The sequence below is a fragment of the Natrix helvetica genome, assembly GCF_964273705.1.
Source record: "Natrix helvetica genome assembly, chromosome: 14".
Taxonomy (NCBI): Eukaryota; Metazoa; Chordata; class Lepidosauria; order Squamata; family Natricidae; genus Natrix; species Natrix helvetica.
Window position 1 is genome coordinate 911,027 of NC_138564.1, and position 27,474 is coordinate 938,500.

Below are 27,474 nucleotides of genomic sequence, written 5' to 3' on the forward strand. Positions count from 1 at the left end.
CTCCAAGAGGTTCAGTCCCCAACCTGGCCCTGGGGGTCTTCCAGAGAAGAGGGTCCCCCGACAGAGACGGCTCAGGGTTAGGCTGAGCCCGTTTTCCCCTCCCAAGCAGGGAGTTCGCAGCTGGCCTATAGGCTTTCCCCTACTTTCGAGATACTCCATCTTTTGCTTTGGGCTCCCGGGAAGGGAGGCACTTCGCCAAGCCTGCGCTGAGCGCTCGAAGTCCGGGCTTGGAAGGAACTTGGAGGGCTGCAGCCCCGACCTCAGCGCGGGTCTCTCCGCCCGCCGGGAGGGGAAGGGCCGGGGCGCGCCTCGAGGGGGCGGAGCGGGTGCGCGGGCCTGCCCGTCTCCCTGTTCCCTCCCAGCCTCCGAAGGGCAGCCCGGTCCGAGAGCTGCTCCGAAGGGCGCCTCGTCGGGGGACGCAGCAGAGCGCGCGTCGCACGGCGGCAGGATGGGGCTGTCGAGGCAGGCGGCCCGGTGCACGGGGCTGCTGCTGCTGGCGGCCGTCTTGGCGGTGGGCGCGGGGCTGCTGCTGCTCTTCCGCGACCGCCCCAGGTGCGACCCTCCCCGCTATCGGCATGCGGCTGTTGCCGCCGACACCCTCAGATGCTCGGAAGTCGGCAGGTAGGCGGGAAGGCAGCCAAACAGGGACGGGCGGGACGCGCCGTCAGGGACCGCGAACGGGGCGGCTAGGAGTTACTAACCGCGGCCGCGAAGGGAAGGCTGCTGTGGCGGCGCTGCTGCGGACGGGGCGGGGGGGGGGGGAAGAGAAAACCGACGGGCTCTTTTTAGCGCTGCTCGAGCGCTTCGCGAACCCAGAGCCGAGCAGGGAAGGAGGCGGGTTGCTCCATCAGCCGCCCGCCCGTTTCCTCTAGCTCGTCTTAAGCTGCGCTCCCAAGCAGGCGGAGGGGCGCCCGGGGAGCTCAACACCGCTCCAGAGCGTCTCGCTTTTGATCCAGGAAAGGCCCCGGGATCACCCCCATTACCCACCCCGTTGTAAGGTATCTCCTGGGGGTGGTCACTTTTCAGTAGTCGGTTTTAATTGTACATGCAAAGGTTCACTGCTTGAAATTCTGGGATTACATCCAGAGTTGGCAGATGTCACCTCACTGTACCACATCTTCCAAGCATCCTGGCCCACCGAGGAACTACCAGAGGACTGGAAAGGAGCTGATTGGTTTCCATCTTCAAAGATGCGGGAGAGCAGACCCAAACTGCAGACCAATCAGCCTAACATCAATACCTGGGAAGATACTAGAAAAGATAATAAAAAAAAACAGATCTGCCAACATCTAGAAACGAGTAAAGTAATAACTAGAAGTTAACATGAATTTGTTAAAAACAGATCATGCCAAACCAATCTTATTTCATTCTTCAATGTAGTGACTAAATTACTAGACCAGTAAAGTACCATGGACATAATATACTTAGACTTCAGCGAGGCATTCAACAAAGTAGAGCACAACCTACTTCTTAGTAAGCTAAAAGAAGAAGGATAGACAGCATCACTATCGGATGGATTTGTAACTGGCTGACAAACCATACTCAGTGAGTAGTCGTTAATGGTACTACATCTACATGGAGGGAAGTAAACAGTGGGGTACCAGAAGGTTCTGTCCTACGCCCAGTACTCTTCAATATCTTCATAAACGACTTAGATGAGGGAATAGAAGGGGAACTTGGCCAAATTTGCGAATGATACTAAACTGGCAGGATTACTTAAAACCTTAGATGATAGGCTCAAGATCCAGATGGATCTTGACAGACTGGAACTCTGGGCCCTATCTAACAAAATGAAATTCAATGTAGAGAAAAATGAAGTCTTACACTTAGGCAAGAAAAACCGAAAGGACACATACAGACTGGGTGAAACCAGGCTTAATAGCAGTAATTGTGAGAGGGATCTTGGAGTGTTAGTGGACAACCAATTAAATATGATCCAGCAGTGTGCAGCGACAGTCAAAAAAGCCAATGCAATCCTAAATTGCATTAACAGAGGGATGCAATAAAGATCAAGGTACTAATACCACACTATAAAGCTTTAGTAAAACCACACCTAGAGTACTGCATCCAGTTTTGGTTCTCTCTCCAGTTTTGGAGAGCAACCAGGATGATTAGAGAATTGGAAACTAACACATATGAAGAACGGTTGCAGGAACTGGGCCTGGCTAGTCTAGTGAAGAGAAGGACCAGTGGAGACGGGATAGCAGTCTTCCAATACTTGAAGCGCTGCTACAGAAAGGAGGAGGTCAAGCTATTTTCCAAGGCACCTGAAGGCCAGACAAGGAATAACGGATGGAAACTGACCAAGGAGAGATTCAACCTGGGCATAAGGAGGAATTTTCTGACAGTGAGAACAATCCACCCATGGAACAGAAGTTGCCTTCGGAAGTTGTGGGAGCTTCATCACTGGCGGCTTTCAAGAAGAGACTGGACAAAATGGTGTAGAGCAGTGGTTCCCAAACTTTTTTAGTCCACCGCCCCTTTGGTGCTACAAACTGATCCTCAGTGCCACCCACCAAGTGGTGGAATTCAAAAAATTTTTACAACCGGTTCTGTGGGCAGTGGGCGTGGCTTGGTGGGCGTGGCTGGGGAATCATGTGACTAGGCGGTTTGCATGACGGAAGGAAGATAGTAACAGTAAAATTCAAAATTGTAACAATTAATTGCACGTTTATTCAAAATCCAATTTAAAAACCTTTGTAGTTAATATTAATTCAACAAAATTGTTGAACATGATCCAGTGATACCAGGTTTTCAAAGTCTGATAGTCATTTATCAAGAACCTTAGTAACTAGTAACATAGTATACTTAGTAAAATTTAGTAACTACTTCACTGTTCAGTAAATTCTTAATGTGATGGATGGGCTTGATAAAGTGATACCAGTTTCCCAATGTCTGGTTTTAAGTCACTTAGCAGGAGTCTTAAATCACCACATTCAGTAATCTGGAGTCGATCTTTTTGCTTGGAGAGAAGTTGGGTGACCACACTGAAACCATGTTCCACCAAATATGATGTTGGAAATGCAACAAGGAACTTCTTAACCACTGTCCATAGTGCAGGATAGGGATCAGAAATTTCTTTTTGTAACCAAAACTCTTGGTACGATTTCTTGAACTTTGGCTTTGGCTCAATGTCACCAACATTTGATTGAATTATTTGATGAGATTGTTGCATGGTACCTAGGGATTCCCAATAAGGAAAGTGAGAATGGGAACATTTTAACAGATCTATATGTTCTTGGGTTATAATTTTCACTAAAGAACCATGGGGATGGAAAGGGAAATATAGACAATGGAGTCCAATCCCCTTCCTCAACAGTTTGGAAGCAAAGAATAACTCTAGCAAAATGTGGCCTTTTACCTCTTTGGGGAATCATTTTCTTTTTTTAATTATTATTATTATGATTTTTTTATTTTTCCAATACAACTCATGCAAAGGGTCATCCACAACTACATTACATTTTCCACACTCATATTTGTGATTCCTTATAACTTCTTTAAGCTAAACATTTTTAGTACAAATCAACACATTGACATATATATCACTAATCAAGTTCCCATCCCTTCCATTGACGTAATTAACACCTTATGTATTGAATACAAGTATATCGGGTATAGGTTAAACATGAATTGAAAAACATCTAATTCAAATGTATAAGCTGTGAATTTATTATATAATCACAGGCAAACATTGCACTTATGCCTAAGTCCTCTACCCACTTATAAGACAGATAAAACTATCTTAGCTGGCTGTTGTAAATATTACTCTGCTAATTCAACAAGAAATGCTACTGCATGAAACCTTAATGCAGAACACAGCTAAAAGTGATTTTAGCAATTTTCTTCCCAAGTTAATTCAAAATGTATATCCAAATGTTCCTCAATTTCCCCCCAAGCACTAGGGAGGATTATATTCAAAACCAGACACTTTTGCTGTGTGTGTGTGTTTGCTTCTGGTCTCCAGAAAGAATTTCACCTGTTTTTCAAACTTTGGTCCCATTCACACCTCTCTTAGGATTCAGCAGCCTTGCAAGGATCCCTGCCTTGCTTACAGCGCAGGGCTGCATGGCCACCTGCAAGCACGGGCACGGGGGTGGGGACAGCGGCGGGAGCTTACCTCCTAGGCACTGGCTGCACCGCGCAAACTACCGCCCGTCGCCCCAGGGAGGGGAGGTCTGGCTGCCAGCAAAGGGCTTCTGCCGAGGTACCCCGTGCAGGCAAAATAGCGAGAGAGCGAAGGAGGATCAGGCAGGGCACCGAGGCCCCTTCGCTCCCACTTTGTCTTGATGAGGTCGCTGCAGCTGCCGGCCGTGGACAGACAGAGGTAGCCAGAGTGGCCCAGGCGAGTGGCCGAGTGATGGAGGATCAGGCAGCTCGCTTGTTCGCCTGCCTGCACGGGGTGCCCCACCGCTCTGGCTACCTCCATCCATCCGCGCCCGGCAGCTGCGGCGACCTCATCAAGACAAAGTGGGAGCGAAGGGAGGCGAAGGGGCCTCCCTTTGATTGCTCACTCTCCCCGCCCATCTGCACTATGCTAGCCCTGCCCACCGCTCACTGATTGGCTGGCTGACCAATCGCCCTGCCCTAGCTAAGAACCCTATCTATAGAAAGCCAAGCAGAAAAAAGGGTAACTGGGTTTAGATAGGGCTCTTAGAGGCGGGCGGGGCGATTCGTGAGCCAGCCAATCAGTGAACGGTGGGCAGGGCTAGCATAGTGCGGATGGGTGGGGGGAGCGATAGAGCAGCATCTGGATGGGTGGGGGTGAGTGAGCGAACTGGTTCTAAATGGCTAAATGGCTATAGGGGGCCACCTCAAGCACTCCTCTGCTGCCCCCCCTTGCCTCTTAGCGCCCCCCTGCCACCCCCCTTGCCTCTTAGCGCCCCCTGCCACCACCCCCTTGCCTCTTAGTGCCCCCCTAAGCCATCCCACCCCCTCAAGGTGCGGTACCATCCACTTTGGGAACCACTGGTGTAGAGCCTCCTGCTTGGGTGGGGGGTTGGACTAGATGACCTTCAACATCCCTTCCAACTCTGTTAATCTGTATGAAATAGCAACCATATAAAACCTTTTAATAAATACCAAATAATTGCTGAAACTTCTCCTAAAGCATGTTACATATTATACAGTAATGTTATTTGCTGTCATCTCTTCAATAAATTGTTAACTTTTAAAACGTAGCTGCATTCATTCATCCCACTTACCTCTGGAAAAACTTATTTCTTTGGTTTTAGTCTCAACATAGCATCTAAATGCAGGCAATTATGATTTCCTCAAAAAACTAATTGGGAGTGGTTTATTGTAAGATGTGGAGCCGGACCCTGTGTTGCTTGATTCCTAGAAAAGAATTCAAGAGACGAAAACCTCTGTAACTGAACTCATTAGGGTTCCCTTTGGAGATGGATTTCAGTTCTGTTGCAACCTTGCAAGGCCAGGAAGTTCCTTAGAGACCTCAGGTGTCATCGTCTTTCTACTCTGATGGCCTTGTCAAATGTAGCCAGAATTAGGATGGCCCAGTGGTCATCACCTCCAGGGTGCCATGTACTGTGGTCAGTGGGTCTTAGTTGACTTCAGCAATATTGTGTTACCTTTCAGACACACCAACCTTCTCATGAACACAAATGAGCAAAATAGTAAGTTTCAAACTGGCCGTTGAAGTGAAGGTAGATTTGGGGTCCTTCCAAATGGACCCCATAAAGCTACCGTAATCTTCAAAGGGTCTCCAACAACAATCTCTCTGTCTTTGCATTTTGGATCATTCACCACACAGAAAAACAGAATAACAGGGTTGGAAGGGACATTGGAGATCTTCTAGTCCAACCCACTGCTCAAGCAGTAAAACCTATACCATTGAAAACAAATGTCTGTCCAATCTCTTCTTAAAAGCCTCCAGTGATGGAACCTCTACAACAGGGGTGTCAAACTCAAGGCCCGGGGGCTGGATCCGGCCTGCAGGTGCTTAGATCTGGCCCATGGGGCAGCCCTGGAAACAGCGATGGACCAGCCCATGGTGCCTCTGCCAGCAAAAACAGAGCTCCGTTTTCGCTGGCCGAGGGTTACAGAAGGTTGGCACAGCCAAAAATGGAGCTTGGGAGCCTGTTTTTCCTGGCAGAGTGCTTGGGGCCACCACAGGCACTCCCCACCATGAGTAACGTTGAGCTGGCCACGGCCCCCCAAGGTCAAACACAACCCTGATGTGGCCCTTCAATGAAATCGAGTTGACACCCCCTGCCCTAAAACTTCTGAAGGCAAGCTGTTCCACTAATTAATTATTCTCACTGTCAGGAAATTTCTCCTTAATTCTATGTTTATTCTCTCCTTGATTAGTTTCCATCCATTGCTTCTTTCTCCTGCCTTCGGGGGCTTTGGAAAATAAGTTGACTCCCTCTTCTTTCTGGCAGCCTATCAAATATTGGAAGACTGCTATCATGTCACCCCTAGTCCTTCTTTTCACTAGACTAGACATGCCCAGTTCATGCAACCGTTCTTCATATGTTTTCCAGCCCCCTAATCATCTTTTTTTGCTCTTCTCTGCACTCTTTCCAGAGTCTCAACATCTTTTTTATAATCTGATGACCAAAACTGGATGCCCTATTCCAAGTGTGGCTTTACCAAAGTATTATAAAGAGGTACTAACACTTGACATGATCTTGATTCTATCCCTCTGTTAATGCAACCTACAATAGTATATTGAAAGCAATCCCTCCACCCTGGGAGAGCAGTCCAATCAGGTCTCATTCTGATGTTTTGGGAACTCAGTGCTCAGGTGCCAGTGTAAATTCCTTTCCCAGGATTGGCACCCTTGAAGCTCGGCAGATGGCTCTGTTTGGCACCTCTGGTTCCTGTTAGTGTCCATACTCCCCCATTTCCCATAGCATCCCTTCACACGTCCACCACATCACCCTGGCCAGATGCCCCCTGGTTATGGCAGTTGCTAGCAAGCTTCAAAGAAAGTGAAGATGAGCAGCTGATTCTGCCTGCCTGCCTGCCTGCCTACCTACCTACCTATCTATCTAGTAATCATGTCAGCCTCTATCTATCTTACTTGCTTGCTATTTGCAGTTCGGGATTTCTGAATTATGTCTGTTCTTCTGTTTTTTAGGCAGCAGTAGTAGAAAGACACGCAGGGAAAATTTATTACAACCATTCAACACACTGTCTTCACAAACTTTGTTCCAACTTCGGCCCAGTCACTCTCTCTCTCAGCCCAGTGCACCTTACAAAGTTGTTGCTGGGGAGAAAATAGAAGTAGGAAGATGTATTAGGTATGTTTGTCATATTTAGTCATTTATAAAAAAACAATAAAGGTGGAATACAAATGAATAAACAAATGAACAAATGTTGTATTAGCTGCCTCTGTACAGTACGTTCGTCCAGCGAATTCCCTCTCCAAAAGCTGGTTGCCTTATATTCCTAGGCTGCAACTCTGCTTACTCCAGAACAAGCAGGCACTCACTCACTCCCTCACTCGCTCACAATCAGCACTTATCAGCCCCTCTCAGGAGACATTTCTTGCAACAGCAACTGTTTATGAGCTCTCTCTTTTTCCACAATAGCTGAGCATGCAATTCCTCAGGATCCCTGGCTGTCTAGACATTCTCTCCTCTTCCCTGTCCCTTCCTGCTGATGAATTGTGTTGCAATTCTCCTTTGAGCTCTTCTGTTTGCTTAATCTGAGGACAAAAACACAAGGGTTGGCAGAGAGAACTGCGGGTACTTTGTGAACTCATCCGCATCCCCAGAGATGGTCTGCTGTCTTCAGGTAAAGTCCTGCTCTCCATCACAGTTCAATCAGCAGCCATTGGTCACTAGCCTCTGCCTGTTGAAGGGCATCATTATGCCTTTCAGGCAGCCAGGTATTTTGCTGCTGCTGTGATCCAGTCTGCCTCTGTGGAAGCCCATTGTGCCTGATTTCTGAGCCACAGTGGTTAGAGTTCAGTGCAGTGGTTAGAGGCAGTACTGCAGCCTACTTCTGTTGCCTACCGGCTGCCTGCAACCTGGCAGATTGAATCTCACCAGGCTCAAGGTTGACTCAGCCTTCCATCCTTCCGAGGTGGGTAAAATGAGGACCCAGATTGTTGGGGGCAAGAGGCTGACTCTGTCAACCGCTCAGAGAGGGCTGTGAAGCCCTGTGAAGCGGTATATAAGTCTAAGTGCTATTGCTATTTCTCAGGAGAAGCTCTTCTGCTGCCAGCTGTTTCACGCTCCGTCCTCTTTATGTCCCCCACAGGGACATCTTAAAACGTGGCGGCTCAGCCGTAGATGCTGCTATTGCGGCCCTGGTCTGCACATCAGTCCTGAATCCACAGAGCATGGGCCTGGGTGGAGGCGTTATTTTCACCATCTATGATGCACCAACAGGTAGGTTCAACCTGGAGAAGAAGTGGCCTCAGGTGGAACCATTAATGTATCAACATGTACTGCTCCTCCAAAAAAAAAGGATGGTTGGTCACTTTTGACTAGTTTGAATCATGGTTTTTAAGAACCCCAGGGAAATTAAGGAAGCCTAAGCTGCCAACAAACTATAGCTTTTTATGTGGATCGAATGTGGGGTTTGTGAGTGAAATAAGAGATTTGAGATTTGAATTTAGATAAACTTTGTCAGGAAAATGCTGGGTGTTATTCATCATCTCCATGGAAGCTATGTGGATTTTTCAATGTGTTCTCCTTTGGACTGCAGGAAAAATTGAGGTGCTCAATGCTCGTGAAAGGGCTCCCCAAAACATCACCGAAGGCTTGCTGAAAAAGTGTAGAAACACTTTGCTTCCAGGTAACTGTACAATTCAATAATGCAATGGCTTGTATCAATGGGGCTGGAGAGGAAATGCATGCCGGGAGGCTTGAGACCCTGTTCTTTGATCTCTTTGGGAGAATCAGCCTATGTACACCAAGCAATGACCTCATTTCCACTGGAAGAAACATGAAGCTACTTTGGGAAAAGAGCCCCCAGAGGTGGTTTCTCCATAGAGGCAACTTCTGTAAGATGGCATCAGTACATTGGTTGGCCTCACTCCCCTCCCCAAACCATTACAAGTATCCTCAGTCCAGTGTGTGAATCCAGTTGAGTTTTGCAACCCATGATTAATGGCTTAGGGTTCTGTGTGAATTAGACCACTGTAGCTTATTCAACAATTTTTAATTAAAGCAATGCATGGCTTACAGTGTTGCATTGGGCCACTTAGATGCAATGGTGGGACTCAAATAATTTAACAACCGGTTCTCTGCCCTAATGACTGGCTGGGTGGGCATGGCCAGGGTGGGCGTAGCCAGGGGGCGTGACAGCATTCAGCCTCCTGCAGCACTCAGCCAGCCAAAACGGGGCGCAGGGGTTAATTACAAAACGTGGGCTTTGCTTTGTGACATCCAGATCCAGTGAGCAAGAGGTGTGAACTGCACAGAAAATACACTTTGTTTGGTTATGAAGAAATATCCCCAAAGTCCGATGTACACTAAATGTAGACTGACTTTTAGCTACACCCCTCCACCACCAAACAGCAAATTTTGAAGCTCCAGATAAAGAGGATTCATTTTAGGCTGAGTAACCACAGTTTGCATGTTGGAGGGTCCTAAAGGAATGCTGGGAAACTCTGTATTTTAAAGGACATTTGAGGGAGGGGTGCGGAGTAGCCCTTCTCTGCCTGAGGCTGTAGAGACCTGGCACCAATCCAAACACTTTTTGTGAAGCAACTGATCAACGCTGACAGGGTAAGCCACGAGTTTATGAAAATAAGAGCAAACTCCACACCCTTCTAGTGCTGACGATGTTACCTAGTTTGGTAATGAAACATCTGCAAGAAAACCATCAAGCTCAGAGAGCACCAAGGACCCCCCAGTCCAGCTCTGAGCTACAAATATTCTCTTCCACGTATAAACACTTTTTGGTTAGAGGGACTCAGAGCCTGCCTCATATCAGAAGGCTCCCAGAGCATTTCATTCTAAGTTTTGATATGATTTCTGTAAATAAGGAATGTAGAATTATAATGGCTAAGTAGTTGATTCTTCATGCATCAAAAAAATGCAAAGCTAAGGGATAAACAAATAAAAAACAGATTTGAAAAAAAGAAAAGGCTCAGGAAAGAAAAAGAGTGACTTGCAAGTTTCATTAGTACAGATATAAGTATATATCAAACTCTTACTGTAAGATTAACATTTGTCTACATTATTTCCATATTTAATCATCAAAGCCCAGATCAACTTTTACTTTCAGCTTCTCACAAAAAGTCCAGCAATGGTTCGTATCGCTTTAATCACTATTCATTGACAAAACCACAACTGATTTATTTAATTGCACCAAACTCTAAATAAAACAGGAATGGAAAATCCTAAATTCTAGTGTAGACCCATGCTTCTCAACTTTGACAACTTTAAGGAGTATGAACTTCAATTTCCAGAATTCCCCACGTAGCATGAAGTTTGCCCATCTGTGAACACTGAAGAGCGCTGATTTACAGATAGGCATTTTTCCATTCCTTTTTTACTGGTTCCTACTTACTTATGAGTAATCATAATGCAAAATCCCCATTCCCAACTCGCCCTAGAGCAGGAGTTTTGGGCCTGGAAAGCCTCCTGTACCACCCTGGAAGCCAAAACAGGGCACGGAGGGGGCACGTGAGGCTCCCCCATGCCCCATTTTGGGCCTGGAAGGCCTTCTGGATAAGCTGGAAGCCAAAACGGGGCATGTGGGGGGACTCCTGGGAGGGGAGGGGCAGGGCCAGCTAGAAGTGGTATTAGCCGGTTCTCCAAGCTGGACAAAAAGTTAACAACTGGTTTGCCTGAACCAATGTGAACCGGCTGAATCCTCCTCTTCTTAGGTGCCATAAGACTGATAGAATTTCAGGTGTCAATCAATCAGAGTAGAGCTGAAAGGGACCTTGGGTCTAGTTGGACCTTCTAGTCCAACCCCATGATCAAACAGGAGACCCCATACCATTTCAGACAAGTGGCTGTTTTTTTAAATATCTCAAAGACCTCAAATATGGAGGAACTTAGCCCCTTTAGTCCCAAAGAGGATTCCTTAAGCATACAGGTGGACATTCATAAGATCAGCCATTCTCTTCTGACTTATGACTCTTAAGAACATCAACTATTCTTGCACCTGAAAGAGTTTTGCTAGGATGAATGATCAGGTAGACTGCTGTTTCTCAGCCTTGCTGATTTTAAGATGTCTGGCTGGCTGGCTGGCTTGTTGTGGAATTCTGAGTGATGAGAATCCACACATCTTATCAAGGTTGTTAAGGTTGAGGAACACCGAGGTAGACACTTATATTTTTCTACTCATAATTTTAATATGTTTTTACAAGCCACAAGGGAGTTCTGGAACTCAACCAAGGCAGTTTAACAGTGACATTAGGGTGATCCATAATGCCTTTCTTCGGCAGGGCCTCAATGGATTGCTGTTCCTGGGGAACTTCGTGGTTATAAAGAAGCTCACCAACGCTACGGCAGATTGCCGTGGAAGGACCTTTTTGAACCCACCATCCAGATGCTTGGCCTTGGGATCCGGGTGTCAGACGTTTTGAGCCTGTTTCTAAAATTCCTAGAGTCGCATTTGAAGAATTCATCCTCATGGTGAGATCAAACTTTGAAACGTGGGATTGGCCAATGGCAGGCCGGTATCCTTCTTTAGATCCTTTGCAGCAGTTCTGAACATCGGCAGACTAAGAATGTCTCCTACAACTCTTTTGACACACTTTTCAAAAATGTTTTTTATTGAATACACATTAAAACTTCGCACACAGTGTAACCGTCCTGGCAATGTCTTTGCCATACATACTAAAATATAAAATTAAATATTATAACCCCCATGCTTATTTACAATTGGTCTATTCAATATTTACAAATATAAAGATATCGTATTTCCAACTATGCTTTGTTCTTGTCTTATACATTTTCACTGTTATAATTTCATACATAATTCTAATCTCCATTCTATAAATCTTAGTCATTGCTTATTTTGGGTCTTTCCTATTTTGTTCCAACCATCAATAAAATTTATCCCATATCTTATAATATTCTAATTCATCTTTATACTTCAATTCCCACATCAATTCATCCATTTCAGCACAAATCAGTATTTTCCTAATTACTTCCTCTTCTTGTGGAATTTCCCCGTTTTTCCAGTTTTGGGAAAAGACCATTCTTTCTGCCATAATAATATGTAATATTAAGTAGATTACCCCCTTGTTATGTTTATTGTTTATGATTCCCAAAAGAAATAGTTCTGGTTTGAATTCTATTTCCTCTTCGGTTATCTCTATCAGCCACCTTTGAATTTCCCCCCAATATTCTTTTTTTTTTTGGCACGACCACCCCATAGTACGTGCCTGATTCATAATCACATTTCCAACAATTTGGTGCTAAATTTCTAGACATTTTGCCTATTCTCGCGGGTGGGAGATGCCACCTATAAAACATTTTATATAAGTTTTCTTTATATGGTATTGTTAATGTTATTTTCCTATTCCTTTCCCATAATTCTTGCCATTTTTCCAGATGTATATTATAGCCAAAGTTTATCACACATGCTAACATTGTCTCCTTAACCCGCTCTTTTTCTATTTTATATTCCAATAAAAATTTGTAAATCTTCTTTATCAATTTATCATTTGTCCCCAAAAGGATCTTATCTATTGCCATCAACTCCCTATTAATGCCCCACTCTTTCATAACTTTCAAGTAACATCATTGGATTTGAAGATAGGACCACCATTCCAATTCTATCTTTTAGCTCCTGCCTCAATCTTAATCTCCCTTCTTTATCTATTGTATCTTGATAGGTGACCTGTTTTCCCTGGTTAATAAAATTTGGGTGCACTATCCTTTTGCCACTCTTGTTCCCCACAAAATAAGGGCGCAAAGTGCTTGTTGCTTGGGAGAAGATTCTTAGAAATACAAATATCTTTAAGGTTCTCTAGTACGAACCTTCATCTTCGGCTTTTGATGAGCCTCAAGTTCAAGTCCTTTTCATACCTCTTGTTACCAACCCATCTGAAACATGTGCCTTCGATTTCTGCTTTCTAAGTGAAGAGCTGAGCCTCTTATTTTCAGCCAACTTCTTTAGTCCTTGACCGTTTTTAAATGCTGTTCCTGTCTTCTAAGCATTCTCTGTCTCACCTAATGCTGTATGATCTGCACATTTGATACCCGTCCCCCCCCACACTTTCTTATTCTAAATCTTGTGGTGGCCCTTAGTAGTCCCAAAGGTGCTTTCTCAAGAGGCAACTGGACTTTCTGGTTTTTCTTTGAAGACGTTTCGCTTCTCATCCAAGAAGCTTCTTCAGCTCTATACTGGTAACTTACTACAACCCTCCAGTTTGATTAGGAACTAAGGGTGTGTGAGTGTAATAATCAAGTCAACAGTTGACCATGTTTAAACTACGTTACTAATTAAAGTATAAAATGTCACCTGCTTTGCCCAAATAAGATATATTGTGATGACATTCCTGTTATTCCCCTTATTTGATTTCAATAGCTGTCCGTCTCACACAAGGGACCCTGGGGGTGGCTCACAGCATTAAAACATACAAACCCACTGCATGCAGCGCCTCCCCTACCTCCCAAGGAGAAGCCAGGACCCCCCTCAGCATCCATAAGAGCCAAGCCATCTGACCTAAATATTGGGGGTGGGGGGAGAACAGGGCAGTCAGATCTTCAATGCCTTGCAAAACACTCTCCATAAAATTACTCAATACAAAGAGGAAGGCAGTTGGATAAAGCTTGTCATTCACAAATCTCTGCTAACAGTTAGGTAGCATCGCTTTGTTTCCAGATTGTGCTCACTCTGATCATCTCAATTCCCTCTCAGACCTCCATTGTTTGACTGGCATGTGCTCTCCCTCCCCTTTGAAAAGGGACCTCGGCCTTATGATCCTTCCAGCTCCCCAGGAAGGATAAGGATAAGCCTAGATGGGGGAATAGTTTGCCTTGTCTTTCTTCTCTCTCCCCTGCTGTCCTCCAGCTATCTCTATTAAGGTCCAGCATCATTGTTTGCCTAGAGGTCTGGCCTAGCAGCCCTCTCCTTGCCTAGTTGTAGGGGGTGGGTGGGTGTGAAGAGATTTAGCCCTTCCCTTCCCTCTCCATGGTGTGTGTGTGTGTGTGTGTGTGTGTGTGTCCTTCTACATGGCATGGTGGGGGATTGGCCACCAGAGCCCCACCTTCAGGGAAGGGGCAGAGTGAGGGAAACTGCCTCCCCCCCCCTTTGGCCATGGGGAGTTTCAGCCACTCCCGTCCGCAGGACCTTTAACCCCACACAAATGAAGAAGAGCCACACATCAAGGCCATATTTGGAAATGCATGGAATCTGCATTTGGCCAGAATTATCCTCAGCAGTCTCAGGAGAAATGAAGTACAGACAGCCCTCGACCTATGACCACAATTAAGCCCAAAATTTCTATCGCTAAGCGAGATAGTTTCACCAATTTTACGACCTTTCTTGGCGTATTTCCTAAGTGAATGGCTTCAGTTGTTAATTTAGTGACGAGGACGTTAAGTGAATCTGGCTTCCCCGTAAACTTTGCTTGCTGGAAGGTTGCAAAAGGGGATCACATATCTCAGGGACACTCCAACTGTCATAAATATGAGTCCGTTGCCCAGCACCTGAAGTTTGATTGCCTGACCTGGAGGATGCTGTAAGTGTGAAAACCGGTCACAAGTTGCTTTTTTCAATGCTGTTGTAACTTTGAACAGTCACTAAATGAACTGTTGTAAGTTGAGGATTACCTGTCCTGTCCGGCCATAGATGAGAGATTCGCCTGCATTCTTGGGAATTAACCAGAGCTGGTTGTGTGTACAGGCTAAACCGGGGCTTCCGTGGAGAGGCTGACGGGCTTCCTTCCTGGCCTCTCTTTCAGCCACCTGCTTTGCAACGACCAAGGAGCCGTCCTGAGCAGCGGAGAGGCCTTGCACTGGGCAGCCCTGGAGGAGACCCTCAAAGCCGTGGCAGAAAACGGGGCCGAAGAATTCTACTCTGGGAGGACGGCAGAAAAGTTGGTGCAAGATGTCAGAGCTGAAGGTAGGGCTACGTTGCACCGTTCTCCCAAGCCACTTCAGGTCCCTGCCAGTCACGAAGTGGACCTTCTGCAGTTGTTTAACCCTGGAGTGGTCTCCGCCTGAGACCTGAGAGATGCAGCCGCTCAGTTCCCATGAAAAGGGGACATGCCAGACCGTCAGCCAAGAAAGGCCGAAGCTGTGGGGAGGCTTGTCTGATCTCCTTCCGTGTTCTCTTCAAAGGTGGGGGAGGGGGGAGAGGGAGAAAGTTCATTTCATTCATCTATGGTGTTTGTGTTACCTCCAAAGCAGGCTAAAAGCTCGGCTGTTCAAAAACAGCCAACAACAGCCAAAAGACCTCAGGAGATTTGTTCTTCTTACCCCCCACCTGCCTTTGAGACCCCCCCCGACTACCCCCCATGGTTAGCAGCTGTTCAGGCCGCTTCAAGACCTGGTCTCGGAGAAAAGGCCCCAAGGCTCCCAATGCCCAAAGCAGAAGGAAACTAGAGGGGGGAGAGCTGATCCAGGGCAACTCACCACAGCAGCCAACTCACTGTGACTAACGCCCAACTCACTTCAACAGCCCAAATTGTTTCATTCTGTTATTCTTATTGGTGACCACATTTTTGTCAAAATTTTTGTAACTCTGGATTGGCTTTCTTCATTATTATTGGCCGTGGTTCTGTTGAAATTAATTTAACTTTTGTATTTGTTGAATTGTCCCCCGGGTGAGTTGGAACAGCCAAGCGGTGCCAAGCTCAGTCCAACCTGCTGCGGGGATCTCTGCACCCTCTGCAGGGGGGTCAGTGAAAGCCTCATAGCAGAATGGAGGATGGGGGAAGGGAAAAGGCAATACTGTCTCACCAGCAGAGCAAAAGATGATGCAAAGTGGACTGAGGCTTGGGCTGCAGATAAGAAAAAGACAAAAGCATGATACATTCGTGTTTGTATCACAGTCTGGTTCAAGTGGGGAAGGGCCCAAAATGGCTAAGCTAACCAGAGGTCTTTTCAGCAGTCTGACTTTTCCAAAATGGCTCTCGCATGAAGTTGCACCAAAGTCCACTAACTACGGATACATAGTCCAAGATCTTCTCTCCAGAAAAAGGGGCTGTTGAAAGATTGGAAGGCCATCTGTTGATCACTGTGGTAGCTCTTAGGCTCATATCTGTTCCTGGTCTGCAGCTTCTCCTGGAGCTTCAAGTTGAGAGGGAGACCCCCATGCACCTCCTTTCTGAAAAGTACCACCTCCTAGCAGGATTAAAAGATTCACTCTCTTTTTCTGTCATTGTTTAGGTGGCACCTTGACATTGGACGACCTCAAGAATTATCGTGTTGAACTGATGAAACCCGTGAATATGTCACTGGACAAATATACTATATTCTCAGCCCCAAGGCCAGCAGCCGGAGCAATCCTTTTCTTCATTCTCAATGTCCTAAAAGGTAAATGAGCAAAGGGTAGCTCTTGCCCCCCCCAGGAGCCTCTTGATCAACCAAGGCAGGGTTCCAGCTGGGGAAGATTCACAGCTGGCTTCTGGGTGGTGAGATTCTGGTGATACCAGGTTAAGAAATGCTCTTCCTGGAGAACTGGGTTGGAAAGCCTTAGTAAGACCACATTTAGAATTCTGCATCCAGTTTTGGTTACCACACTATAAAAAAGATGTTGAGACTCTAGAAAGAGTGCAGAGAAGAGCAACCAGGATGATTAGGGGACTGGAGACTAAAACATACGATGAACGGTTGCAGGAACTGGGTATGGCTGGTCTAGTGAACAGGAAGACAGGGTAGCAGTCTTCCAATACCTGAAGGGCTACAACAGAGAGGAAAGGGTCAAGCTATTTTCCAAAGCACCTGAAGGCCAGACAAGGGATGGAAACTGAACAAGGAGAGATTCAACCTGGAAATAAGGAGGAATTTTCTGACAGTGAAAGCTATCAACTGATGGAACAGAAGTTGCATTCAGAAGTTGGGGAGCTTCATCACTGGAGGCTTTCAAGAAGAAATTGGACTGCCATCTGTCAGAAATATGGTGTAGGGTCTGCTTGGGTGAGGGTGGGGTTGGACTAGATGGCCAACTCTGTTATTCTATTCTATTCTAAATTCACTGTCAGTGACCAGTCATAAATGTTCTGGGGGGCTGGCAGTAAAATAATATGGTCCATTGCAATTTATTCCACAAGTCAAGCACCAGCCTGAACTCTCCTGCAAGAGGCTTTGAGCCTTCCCAGTTTTAAATCTTTGACCTGTATAAACAGAAATTCTAAAATGATAGAGTTGGTCTACATGATTTTTGTAGTCACTTTGAGCTCCACAATTCTGTGATTTTATGGTAATGGAATTAGAGTAAACAGCCAAACATAAGATTATAAACTGGAATAAATCAGCTTCAATACTCTTGTATTATAATAATAACTGTAGAAGCAATCAAGATTTTAAGTTGAGTTTGTTTATCTTGGGCTAAGGATTTCCAGGAATTCTTCTCAACAAGGATGTGGAAGGGAAGATAAATGTAACTAGGAGGAATTTAATTCCACAGTTAATTGCAAGGCCTTCCTGTAAAGTGTGTGACATTATTTTAAACTAAACTAAGGGAAAAAGAGGATCAGCCATATTAGACTTAATTCTCATTAACAGAGATGAAATGATAGAAGGTGTTGAAGCTACAGGAACCTTGGGGGCAAGTGATCATGCAATATTGGAATTCAACATTATACAAACACAAGTAGTAAAACAAAGTCAAACTAGAGTCTTGGACATTAAGAGAGCTAATTTCAATAAATTCAGAGAAAGCTTGGGAAGGATTCAATCCCTCCAAGACTGAGTGGCTGTGGTTTCCGTCATCCCGATTTGTACATCTTGTACCATCTTTGATGACAGGGGGAGAAAAAAAGCCTAAAAAGTTGGCTTTTCCAGCAAGCCGGCCTGGCCTGAATAAAATAAATTATTAATTTTAATTGTTAATTTAAATTTAATTTCTAAATCTCATTGTAAATGTCTAATAGGTTTTTTTGGGATATTCTATTTAATCTTTCTTTTAACTTTTGTAATATGTGTTTTTGTGTTGTACGCCGCCCTGAGTCCTTTGGGAGAAGGGCGGCATATAAGTCCAATAAACCTATAAACCTATAACCTATAAGTAGACCATAAACTATTACTAGATAAAGAAGAAAAATGTGGGTTAGACAGCATCACATCAGGTGGATTCGTAACTGGCTGACCAACCGCACTCAACGGGTAGTCCTCAATGGAAGTGCATCTACATGGAGGGAAGTATGCAGTGGAGTACCCCAAGGCTCTGTTTTAGGCCCAGTACTCTTCAACATCTTCATCAATGACTTGGACAAGATGGGGAACTCATCAAATTTGCAGATGACACCAAATTTGCAGAAATAGCCAACACTCCAGAAGATAGTCTCAAGATACAGAAGAACCTTGACGGACTTGAACATTGTGCACTGTCTAACAAAATGAAATTCAATGGTGAAAAGAGCAACGTTTTACATTTAGGCAAGAAAAACAAAATGCACAGGTACAGTATATGTGGTACCTTGCTCAATAGTAGTAACTGTGAGAGGTATCTTGGAGTCCTAGTGGACAACCATTTAAATAGGAGCCAGCAGTGTGCAGCAGCTGCCAAAAAAGCCAACACAGTTCTAGGCTGCATCAACAGAGGGATAGAATCAAGATCACGTGAAGTGTTAATACCACTTGATAATGCCTTGGTAAGGCCACACTTGGAATACGGCATTCAGTTCTGGTCGCCACGATGTAAAAAAGATGTGGAAACTCTAGAAAGAGTGCAGAGAAGAGCAACAAAGAGGATTAGAGGACTGGAGGCTAAAACAGGAAGAACGGTCACAGTCTAGTGAAAAGGAGGACTGGGGGAGACATGATAGCAGTGTTCCAATATCTCAGGGGTTGCCACAAAGAAGAGGAAGTCAAGCTATTCTCCAAGGCACCTGAGGGCAAGACAAGAAGCAATGAGTGGAAACTAATCAAGGAGAGAAACAGCTTAGAATTAAATTTCCTGACAGTTAGAACAATTAATCAGTGGAACAACTTGCTTCCCGAAGTTGTGAATGCTCCAACAATGGACGTCTTTAAGAAAATATTGGCCGTATCCTTAATTGTAAAAACCACCGCACAAAAACTTGTAACCAAACGACATGCTTGATGAAATTGTGTTTTTTTTTCTTACTTCCCTGCTCTTGTGCTGTATGTGTTGTTTTGTCTTTTTAAAAGAAAAATAAATAAACATTTAAAAAAGAAAAAGAAAATATTGGATAACCATTTGTCTGAAGTGGTATAGGGTTTCCTGTCTGAGCAGGGGGTTGGATTAGAAGACCTCCAAGGTCCCTTCCAACTCTGTTATTCTATTCTATTCTCATTTCCAAGAGATCAGATGCATTTCCTTGGTAGGAACATCTTACAAGATTTTACCTTTTGAGAAAGGTAGATTTACTGATCTCCTGTCCTTCAGCTGGGCCCTCATCTGAGGTCAGTCAGTTGAACAGGGAAATTCAACATTTAAGTCTTTAGGCTCATCTTGAGAATTATTATCAGGGGATCTGGGTGAGAATGGGAATCCCTGCTTGGGAAGGGGATTTGCAAGAGTGCAGGGCTGTAAGAAAGCAGGTGCCTGGGGCCCTTCCCCATGAAAACTTTGTTTATGGGATAATAATTTAATTTAAAAACAGGATCTAAATATTTGTTTTTAGTGAAGTGAGACTTTAATAACATTATTCTGTAACCATTGGTTCAAAGGCAGCTGTTTCTAAAACTTTGATGGAGATAAAAATAAGCTTGATCTATCTCAGTGTTTTATTAAATGTAAATATTTATTTTTTTGGTCCAGTTGTTGGCCAACAGCACTCTGGAACTGGAAATGTCATTTTCCAGCTTTTTGTTTCTGCAGAAACAGAAAACGTGACTCTAAGGACAGAGGTCCAAATGAACTGCACTGAGTAAAAGCTGGCTTGGATATTTATTATTTATAACCTGTCAATCTATGTAACTTTTTTCACAAGGCTTGTGTTCACATTTAGTTGGTTGTATTTAGGGATGAAATTCAGATTTTTTACTACTGGTTCTGTGGGTGTGACTTGGTGGTTAGAGGATGCTTTTGTGTTGCTGTCTCCAGGATTTCAAGGGGAATCTGCCTATTTGAAGGATTTATTTACTCTATATTCATTGTTTTATATTCTTAAGCTATCGGGCTATAAAACAATATTATCACTGGTTTTGAAGTTCCACAGCTTTGGAGGACTTAATTTGCCTTCTCAGTCAATAACCTCTCTTCAAGGAAAGTGGAGCTGATGAAACTTATATTAGTCATTACATGGTTTATCAAATAACATGCCTGAAACATAGTTAAACAATGTGAAATCAATTGGTTGTGAATTGCAGGAAATATAATAGCAACCAAACAAGGCTCTACGGGACATTTAATCGTTGGTTGCGATCACTTTGCTCTTGGAGATCGGAATATTTGGATTTATTCTTGCCAGATGAGGTATCGTCAATGGGGTTATTAATGTGACGGGCTCAATTGTGTCTTAAGAATGTAGTGTTATTTATTTGTTGTGTAATAAATTGTACGCGGCCCCGAGTCCCTTGGTGGAGAGGGTGCGGCATATAAATTAGATTAATAAATAAATAAATAAATAAAATTGTTCTTCTTGCTGCATCTTCTTGGTGTTTGGAGTAAAGAGAGGAAACAATATTGTTCTGTCTACAGAATTTTGTTGTTTAGTTGAGCATAACAGGTAGTGCTCAACTTAGAACCATTTACTTAATTGGTTCAAAGTTATGACAGTGCTAAAAATGTGACTTATCACTGGTACATGCACTTATGACCGTTGTGGTGACCCCATGGTTACATGACCAAAATTTGGCTCCTTGACAACCCGCATATATTTGCAATAGTTGCAGTATCCCGGAGAACCACTTATGACCTTCCCAGGAGCTTTTCAATAAGAAAGATCAATGGTGGAAACCAGGTTCACTTAAGAAATGTGTGATTCACTTAACGACCATGGCAAAAAGATAATAAAATCAGTCACAACTCACTTAATGACCATATCAATTAGTGATAGAAGTTCTGGTCCCAATTCTGGTCATATCAATAGCAACAGCAGTTAGGCTTACATACCATTCCACGGTGCTTTCCAGCCCTCTCTGAGTGGTTTACAGAGTCAGCCTTTTGCCCCAACAATCTGGGTCCTCATTTTACCCACCTCGGAAGGACGGAAGGCTGAGTCAATCTTGAGCCAATCAGAATCGAACTCCTGACATTGGAATGCAGAATTAGCCTGCAATACTGCATTCTAACCACTGTGTCATCCCGCTCATAAGTCCTAGTAAGTCGAGGACTACTTGTAAGCATTTTTTAAAGTCTATTGATGATGAGGTCATCCACAACTCTCCTTGTCTTTCAGGGTTCAATTTCACCAAAGTGGATCTGGAAGAACCAAACAGAAGAGCAAGGGTCTATCACTACATTGCAGAGACCTTGAAGTTTGCCAATGGCCAAAGAGCAAAATTAGATGACCCTACATTTTCTAAAATAAATGAGGTGGGTCTTTCCTGGGAGTGCCTTCAGATTTTTGGAATTACCTTAGGGTCAGCAGCTCAGTGCTTAGAGTCATCCTGATGCCCACTTGCATGTCTAGTAAATGTGTCTTAAAACATGGTACTTTGCTCCTAGGACCTTTAATCTTAGATGGCAAGGACAAGGTTCTTATTGGTGTGTTTTTTAAAACTTCCAAATGTGTGGAAGTTAATTCCATTTTATTCTTTACATATTTACCATTTATAGCCGGTATTTCCAAAGCATTCTTTGCAAGGTAGGTCTTAATTGTCCCCTAAACATTATAAAAATGAGCTGGATATTTTTCTGCAGTTTAGCTCCCTCAATTATTTTGAAGGGAGCAAATAGCCCCTAGAATTCTCCGATGCTGTTCACAGCACAGAAAAAGATGTGCCAACTGTTAGATTACATCATGAAAATCAGCACTTAAAGGCTGATTTTCGGTCCTCACCACTGTTTGCATGTGATATGAAAAGAGAGTCCTGAATTTCTAATTAATATGCAAAAAAACTGATTTTTGCAACAGCTCAGAGAAGTCAAGTAAAGATAAAAGTTAAAATTTACAAGCAGAATAAGGAAAATATTAAGGTTTTTCTGACTTCATATTGGATGAAGACGCTGGAAGGATAAGAGGCCAGCTATTTAATTTACAGCAGCCTTGACCTGAGGCATTGGCACACCTGGTGTCTTTCTTTTCCTGTGTTCCCCCTTCCGCTTCTCCTGGCCACAGAGCCCCATCAAAGGACACATCTTTCTATAATGGGCTGTATGGCTCAGTTGCTGGGAGAGGAGGCTCTGAGCCCAGCGCCTTCGGCTTCCCTTGCTCCACTCTCCATCCACATTTGTCCAGAAACCCCATGTTCTATTCACGGCCCTTCTGGCTTGTGGGCATTTTGGAAGGTGGTCTCAGGGCCACCCATGGCAGGTCTCCTTCCTGACTGGAATGCCCACCTTTTCAGGAGGTTCTCCATGAGATGATATCAGACGCCTTTGCTGACCACATCAGGCAGTTGATTGACGACCGGGGAGACCACCCAACCAGCCACTATGACCCAGCCCAGCTGAAAGCGGCTCCTTTTGGCACCTCCCACGTGGCCGTTTTGGCAGAAGACGGGAGTGCTGTGTCTGCCACCAGCACCATCAACCACCCGTAAGTGGGGGAAGCTGTGGACCTGTGAGGCTGAGGGCAGCTTTGGCCCTCCACGGGGCCTCACCCTTGATTGTGCTGCTTCCCATTCCAGTTAAGGTCTCTGCAAAAGCCTCTGTGGTTACTCCATTGAAAGCCACTCCCATCCGCAGGGTCCACCCACAATTCCATGTCTGGAGCTGACCCATTCTCACATCGGTTGCAGGCACAATCCTGCTCCGCCTTTGTTAACCGAAGTTCCCGCAGGCAAAGCGGGTAAAATGTTGGGGAGGTTGCTTGCCCCCTTCACTGGACTGAGTCAAGGCATGTCCCTCCAGAGTCCCCTCCCAAGAGCCTCTGAGCTGGCAGAGGAGCTTTGTCTCCTGGAGGAGATGTGCTTAAAATGCCACTGTGAGGCGGGGGTCTTTGCTGAGGCTGGCAGGAAAAGGGTTCTCTGAGGACTCGTGATATGAAGTTCCCAAGGCAGAGGAGGCAGCACTAGCCACTGCCCTTTAGACATATGCCGCTCCACAGTACCTTTCCAGCCCTCTCTAAGCGGTTTACAGAGTCAGCCTCTTGCCCCCAACAATCTGCCTCCTCATTTTACCCGCTTTGGAAGGAGGGAAGGCTGAGTCAACCTTGAGCCTGGTGAGAATCGAACTGCTGGCAGTCAGGAGAATTAGCCTGCAACACTGTATTCTAGCCACAATGCCACCACAGCTCTTAAATAGTTTAATAGAAATAGTTTGGGGCAAGAATTAGTTTGAAAGGGTCGTCCCTGCTTCTTGCTTGTCTGTTCAGCAGAGAGAGGCCAGGAGGACCCCTCCCTATTAACCTCCTGGGGTTACTTGCCTCGTCATGAGGTCTAGGGCCACGAGAGGTGGCTCTTTTATAGGCCAGCACAAACAGCATCCCCATCGGATTTCCAGAGGAGGCCTCTGGGGCCTCTGATCCTGGCAGGACCTGCTCGTCTCTATTCCAGGAGGTGGGTGAGGCACTAGCTGAGCCCCCCCAGAGCCCCACTCAGAGCCACAGCAGCCTCTTGACCAAGGCAATGTTCCTGTCCATCTTCTCCCCCCCCCCCCCCCCCGCTCTGCTTTCTCCGTGCTCAGGTTTGGCTCAATGGTATATTCTCAGCAAACTGGAATCATCTTAAACAATGAGCTGGCCGATTTTTGCATGAAGCAGTCTAGCAAAAGCATTTTTCCAGGTAAGGGCCACTCCCTACCCCCCCCCCTCCCAAAGTCACACTGAATTCATTGGCTCTTCCTCAGATGCTGGAATTGCTGAGGAAGTATGCAAGCGGGGTGCTACGCAATGCCTGGGTGTTGGGGTTTCCCAAGAGATGGGAAAAGTTCGACCCTGCGCTATAAAGATTCTCTTCTATCAGCTAAGACTTTCTCCTGTTGTCCCCCCAGGAGAGATGCCTCCCTCGGCCATGACTCCGTCCATTCTTCTTTCTAAAGATGGGAAGTCCAAGCTAATAATCGGAGGCTCAGGTGGGCCCCTCATTATCCCTGCTGTAGCCCAGGTAAGCCATGAAAGCCCACCACCGCCTTGCCTAAGAGCTGCCCTGGGAGATGGCCCAGGACTTTCATTCATGAACACACACCCCTCCCCCCGCAGAGTCCAGTTCAAAGCCTTCTTCTGCAGCTTCCCCTCAGCCCCAACCTGGTTCTTTTCTTCCATCTCTGTGATTTTCCTGGAAGCGGCTGTTCTCCTCGGCTGAGATGTGGCCAGAGGAAACCTTCAGAGCAGCTTGGTGGGATTCCCCCCCACCCACAAAGTGTCAAGTTGTAGTCACATTTCTATGCAGTCAAATCCCTTTCAATTACAGGAAAATGCAAACTGGTGGGGTGGGGGGGGGTGAGAAGCACTTGGCCTTCTATGGCTGGATGGAGCTTTTCATTTCAAGCAAGGAGAGCGCTTGGGGCCAAAGGCTACCTCAATATAATGCAAATAAATGCACTGAATTGCTCCCCGTGACTATTCCTTGGCTTCCACGAGGATACTCCTGGTGGGTTTATCAAAGGTCTCTCTGTTGCAGGCCATCGTCAATAAGTTGTGGTTTGGGTACGATCTGGATCAAGCTATTGGATCGCCCATCCTCTCTGCCACCAGAGATGGCTCCATTCAAGTAGAGAAGCACTTTCCACAGGTGAGACGCTGGCCTGGTTCTTGGATCTTCTCTCTCTCCTGCCTCCTCCTCCTCCTCCCTCCCCTAACTTGGTGGTGGGGATCTTGTGTCCCACACAAGTCTCACAGCAGCAAGGTGGGTGAAAATGGTCGCCTTGGAGAGGAGAACCATCCCTGCCATTATTTGCCAGCCTTGGTCAGATTCTTATACCACGAAGGCCGTGTGGGATTCTTATCTCATTGTGAGAGGCCTTTTGTGAGGAGGGGGAGATGCTCATGGAACTTAGCTACTTTGCCAGCTTTCCAATAAACCAAAAGAAGTAGAACCTCCCTTCTGCCTGCCCCCGTCCCTCAACAGGGCATCCTCCTTTCTCCTCTTAGGTTAAAAAGAGAAATGGAAGATCAGCCATTTGTTTTAGGAAGGGTGGGGTGAAAGTGTGAAGGGACAATTGTGACACAGAGGAGGAGGAGGAGGAGGGCCAGCTGGAGATTTGGATGAAGAGGTTTTCCGAATAGCTTCCTTGTCTATTCCTTGGATGGAAAAGTCCCCGATAATTCAGAAAATTAGGTTGAGGTACTTTGGGCAGCTCTGCACAGTCTCTTCCTGTCTTGGAATTCCTTGTCCAGCTGATATTCCCAGGCTCAGACATTAGACTCTCCAAGTCCTGATTCTGGGATTCACCACTGTCTCTGAAGACCCCCAACAAAGCAACATTTACCACTTCATGGGGCAGCCTGTTCCACTGGCTTACGGCTTGTCAGGAAGCTGCTCCTATGCCTGGCCTGAGCCTGCTAGTTTTAACACTCCCTCTGGTCCTGCCCTGTGGGTCGATAGAGAGAACCGTTCTGCACCTGCCTGGGAATGGCCAGGCAGCCTCCTCTTGGAGGGTCCTCCAGGCTGCCTCTTCCCACTGGCCAGGCTTATTTCCTAACACGATGGCCCACAGAGCAGTGCGGGCAGCCTTTGAAGGGGGCATGTGGGGCTTACCGTTGCCTTTTTCCTCTGCAGAACCTCACAAGGGCTTTGATCTCCATGGGGCACTCAGTCCACCCTGCACAGCATGACATGAATGTGGTGCAGGGCATCTCGCAGGAGGGCTTCTGCATCTTCCCTTATTCTGATCGGAGGAAGCGGGGAGAAGCCTCTGGCTACTAGAAGCCGGGAGAAGCTCTGCTAAACTCTGCAGCAACCTGCTCTCCTGTCAGGCCTCCGAGGCTGCTGCAAAGAACTTTGGATGCATTCCTATTCAAACCAAACACACACACAGAGACACACGGCCCAAATGGAGGTCTACATTTCTCCTCCATCAGGCCTAACTTCTTGCTGCAACTGGAGTTTATGTCCACAGATGGGCGAGAGATTCGTCCTGTAGAAAATCTGAGCCACAGCTCTTGTCCCCTGTGAGTCCAGAACTTGAGGAAAAGGTCTGTTGGGCGAAGCCTTCTTGGAGTAGCCTCTTCTCTGTCCTGGGATGATGTCCTCTGTCTGCGGCTGATGGAAGCCAGGGATGCCCAGTGAGAAAGACAGAGGCTGGCATGACGGAGCCTTTGGTCTTTGGAAGGAACCCAGGATTCTCCTGCAAATCCCCTTTGGTGCTGCAAAGTTATCCAAAGAGAGCAGACTCACTGCAGCCGGTGGGACGGAAGCCCTTCCAAGCTCAAGGCTTTGGACGAAGCTTTTGCCTGGCAAGGAAATGAGCCAGGGGACCTTGGGGGCAACCCCCTCCCCCAAGCGTTGAGTAGGCCCTGCTGCCAAAGCTGTGGAGAAGTTTGAAAGCCCCTTGGAACCCAGGAGCCGTTAACCTTGGATGCCGTTGCCTTTTGTTTCAGGCTGGGGAAGAGGGTGTGTGTGGCTGGGTGCCCTGAGCTTTGCCCTCCACCCACCCTGGACTCCTCAGAGCCAAAGCCACAGCAGAAGCTTTTCCTGTTCTTCTTGCTGAAAGTGAAAGAGTTGAGCTCTTGTGTTCCCACCTGCTGATTGTTACTGTGATGGGGGGGGAGGGAGGGGGGGGGAGGCAAGGAATGGGGGAATTCCACTAGGAATGAGAGAGACATTCTGGATTATGAGCTTTTTTAAAAAAATGTATTTCTTCACGCACACATTTGTTCTATAAAAAGTTTAAAGTATATTTTCACAAATTATTTGTGGGTCTGTGGTTTCTTTTCAAAGCCTCAAAAAGCTTTTCTTTTTCTTTTCAAAGCCTCCCAACACAGAGTCATATGATTTTAGGTTGAGATTTGTTTCTGGAGTGTTTCCAAGGATTGCCATTTCCCCCCACTTTCTTTGGTCTTTTGACAAGCCCATTCCAACCACCCTCCCCTTCCAGAGGAGCAACATGGGCAGCTTCCCCTTCGGCCCCTTTCGGCAGGCGATCCGGTGCTTGTCCTTCTCAGTGGGACACCAATGGGTGTGTGTGTATGTGTGTGTGTGTGTGTGTGTGTGCAATGGGCAGCTCACCCTCCGGGGCTCCAGTGGGCCAGCCTGCTCCTTGTCTTGGTTCCACACAGACCTCTACCCATTTTTGTGCCGGGAGACGCCTGGAGTGCGCTCACTTTCTTTATTGGTTTCCTTGATCCCAAAATGGGTGCTGAGCTTCCAGAAAGCCCAGTTTCTGCCCATCCTGATGCCGAAGGACGGAATGGAG

The 27,474-nt window shown here is 45.9% G+C and overlaps 2 protein-coding genes across 3 annotated transcripts in view; one reads left to right on the forward strand and one right to left on the reverse strand.

The window, feature by feature from the left end:
• Positions 1–361: 361 nt before the first annotated feature.
• Positions 362–26,818, forward strand: GGT5 (gamma-glutamyltransferase 5). 2 transcript variants are annotated; one of them, XM_081966394.1, is made up of 13 exons: positions 442–621; positions 7,100–7,262; positions 8,227–8,357; positions 8,677–8,766; positions 11,375–11,564; positions 14,846–15,006; positions 16,275–16,421; positions 21,416–21,552; positions 22,527–22,717; positions 23,806–23,903; positions 24,112–24,224; positions 24,741–24,851; positions 25,839–26,818. In XM_081966394.1, the coding sequence occupies exons 1-13, from the start codon at positions 576–578 to the stop codon at positions 25,983–25,985; spliced, it is 1,725 nt and encodes a 574-aa protein (XP_081822520.1). In that variant the 5' UTR covers positions 442–575; the 3' UTR covers positions 25,986–26,818. The 2 variants fall into 2 exon arrangements, with proteins under 2 accessions (XP_081822521.1, XP_081822520.1); XM_081966395.1 differs by lacking the exon at positions 7,100–7,262 and having other exon boundaries at positions 362–621.
• The window catches only part of GGT1 (gamma-glutamyltransferase 1), a 44,783-nt gene continuing 22,576 nt past the window's right edge, over positions 5,268–27,474 (reverse strand). The window contains exon 14 of the transcript XR_014176468.1: positions 5,268–5,334. The gene's annotated coding sequence lies outside the window, so the exon portion shown is untranslated. The remainder of the gene's footprint in view (positions 5,335–27,474) is intronic.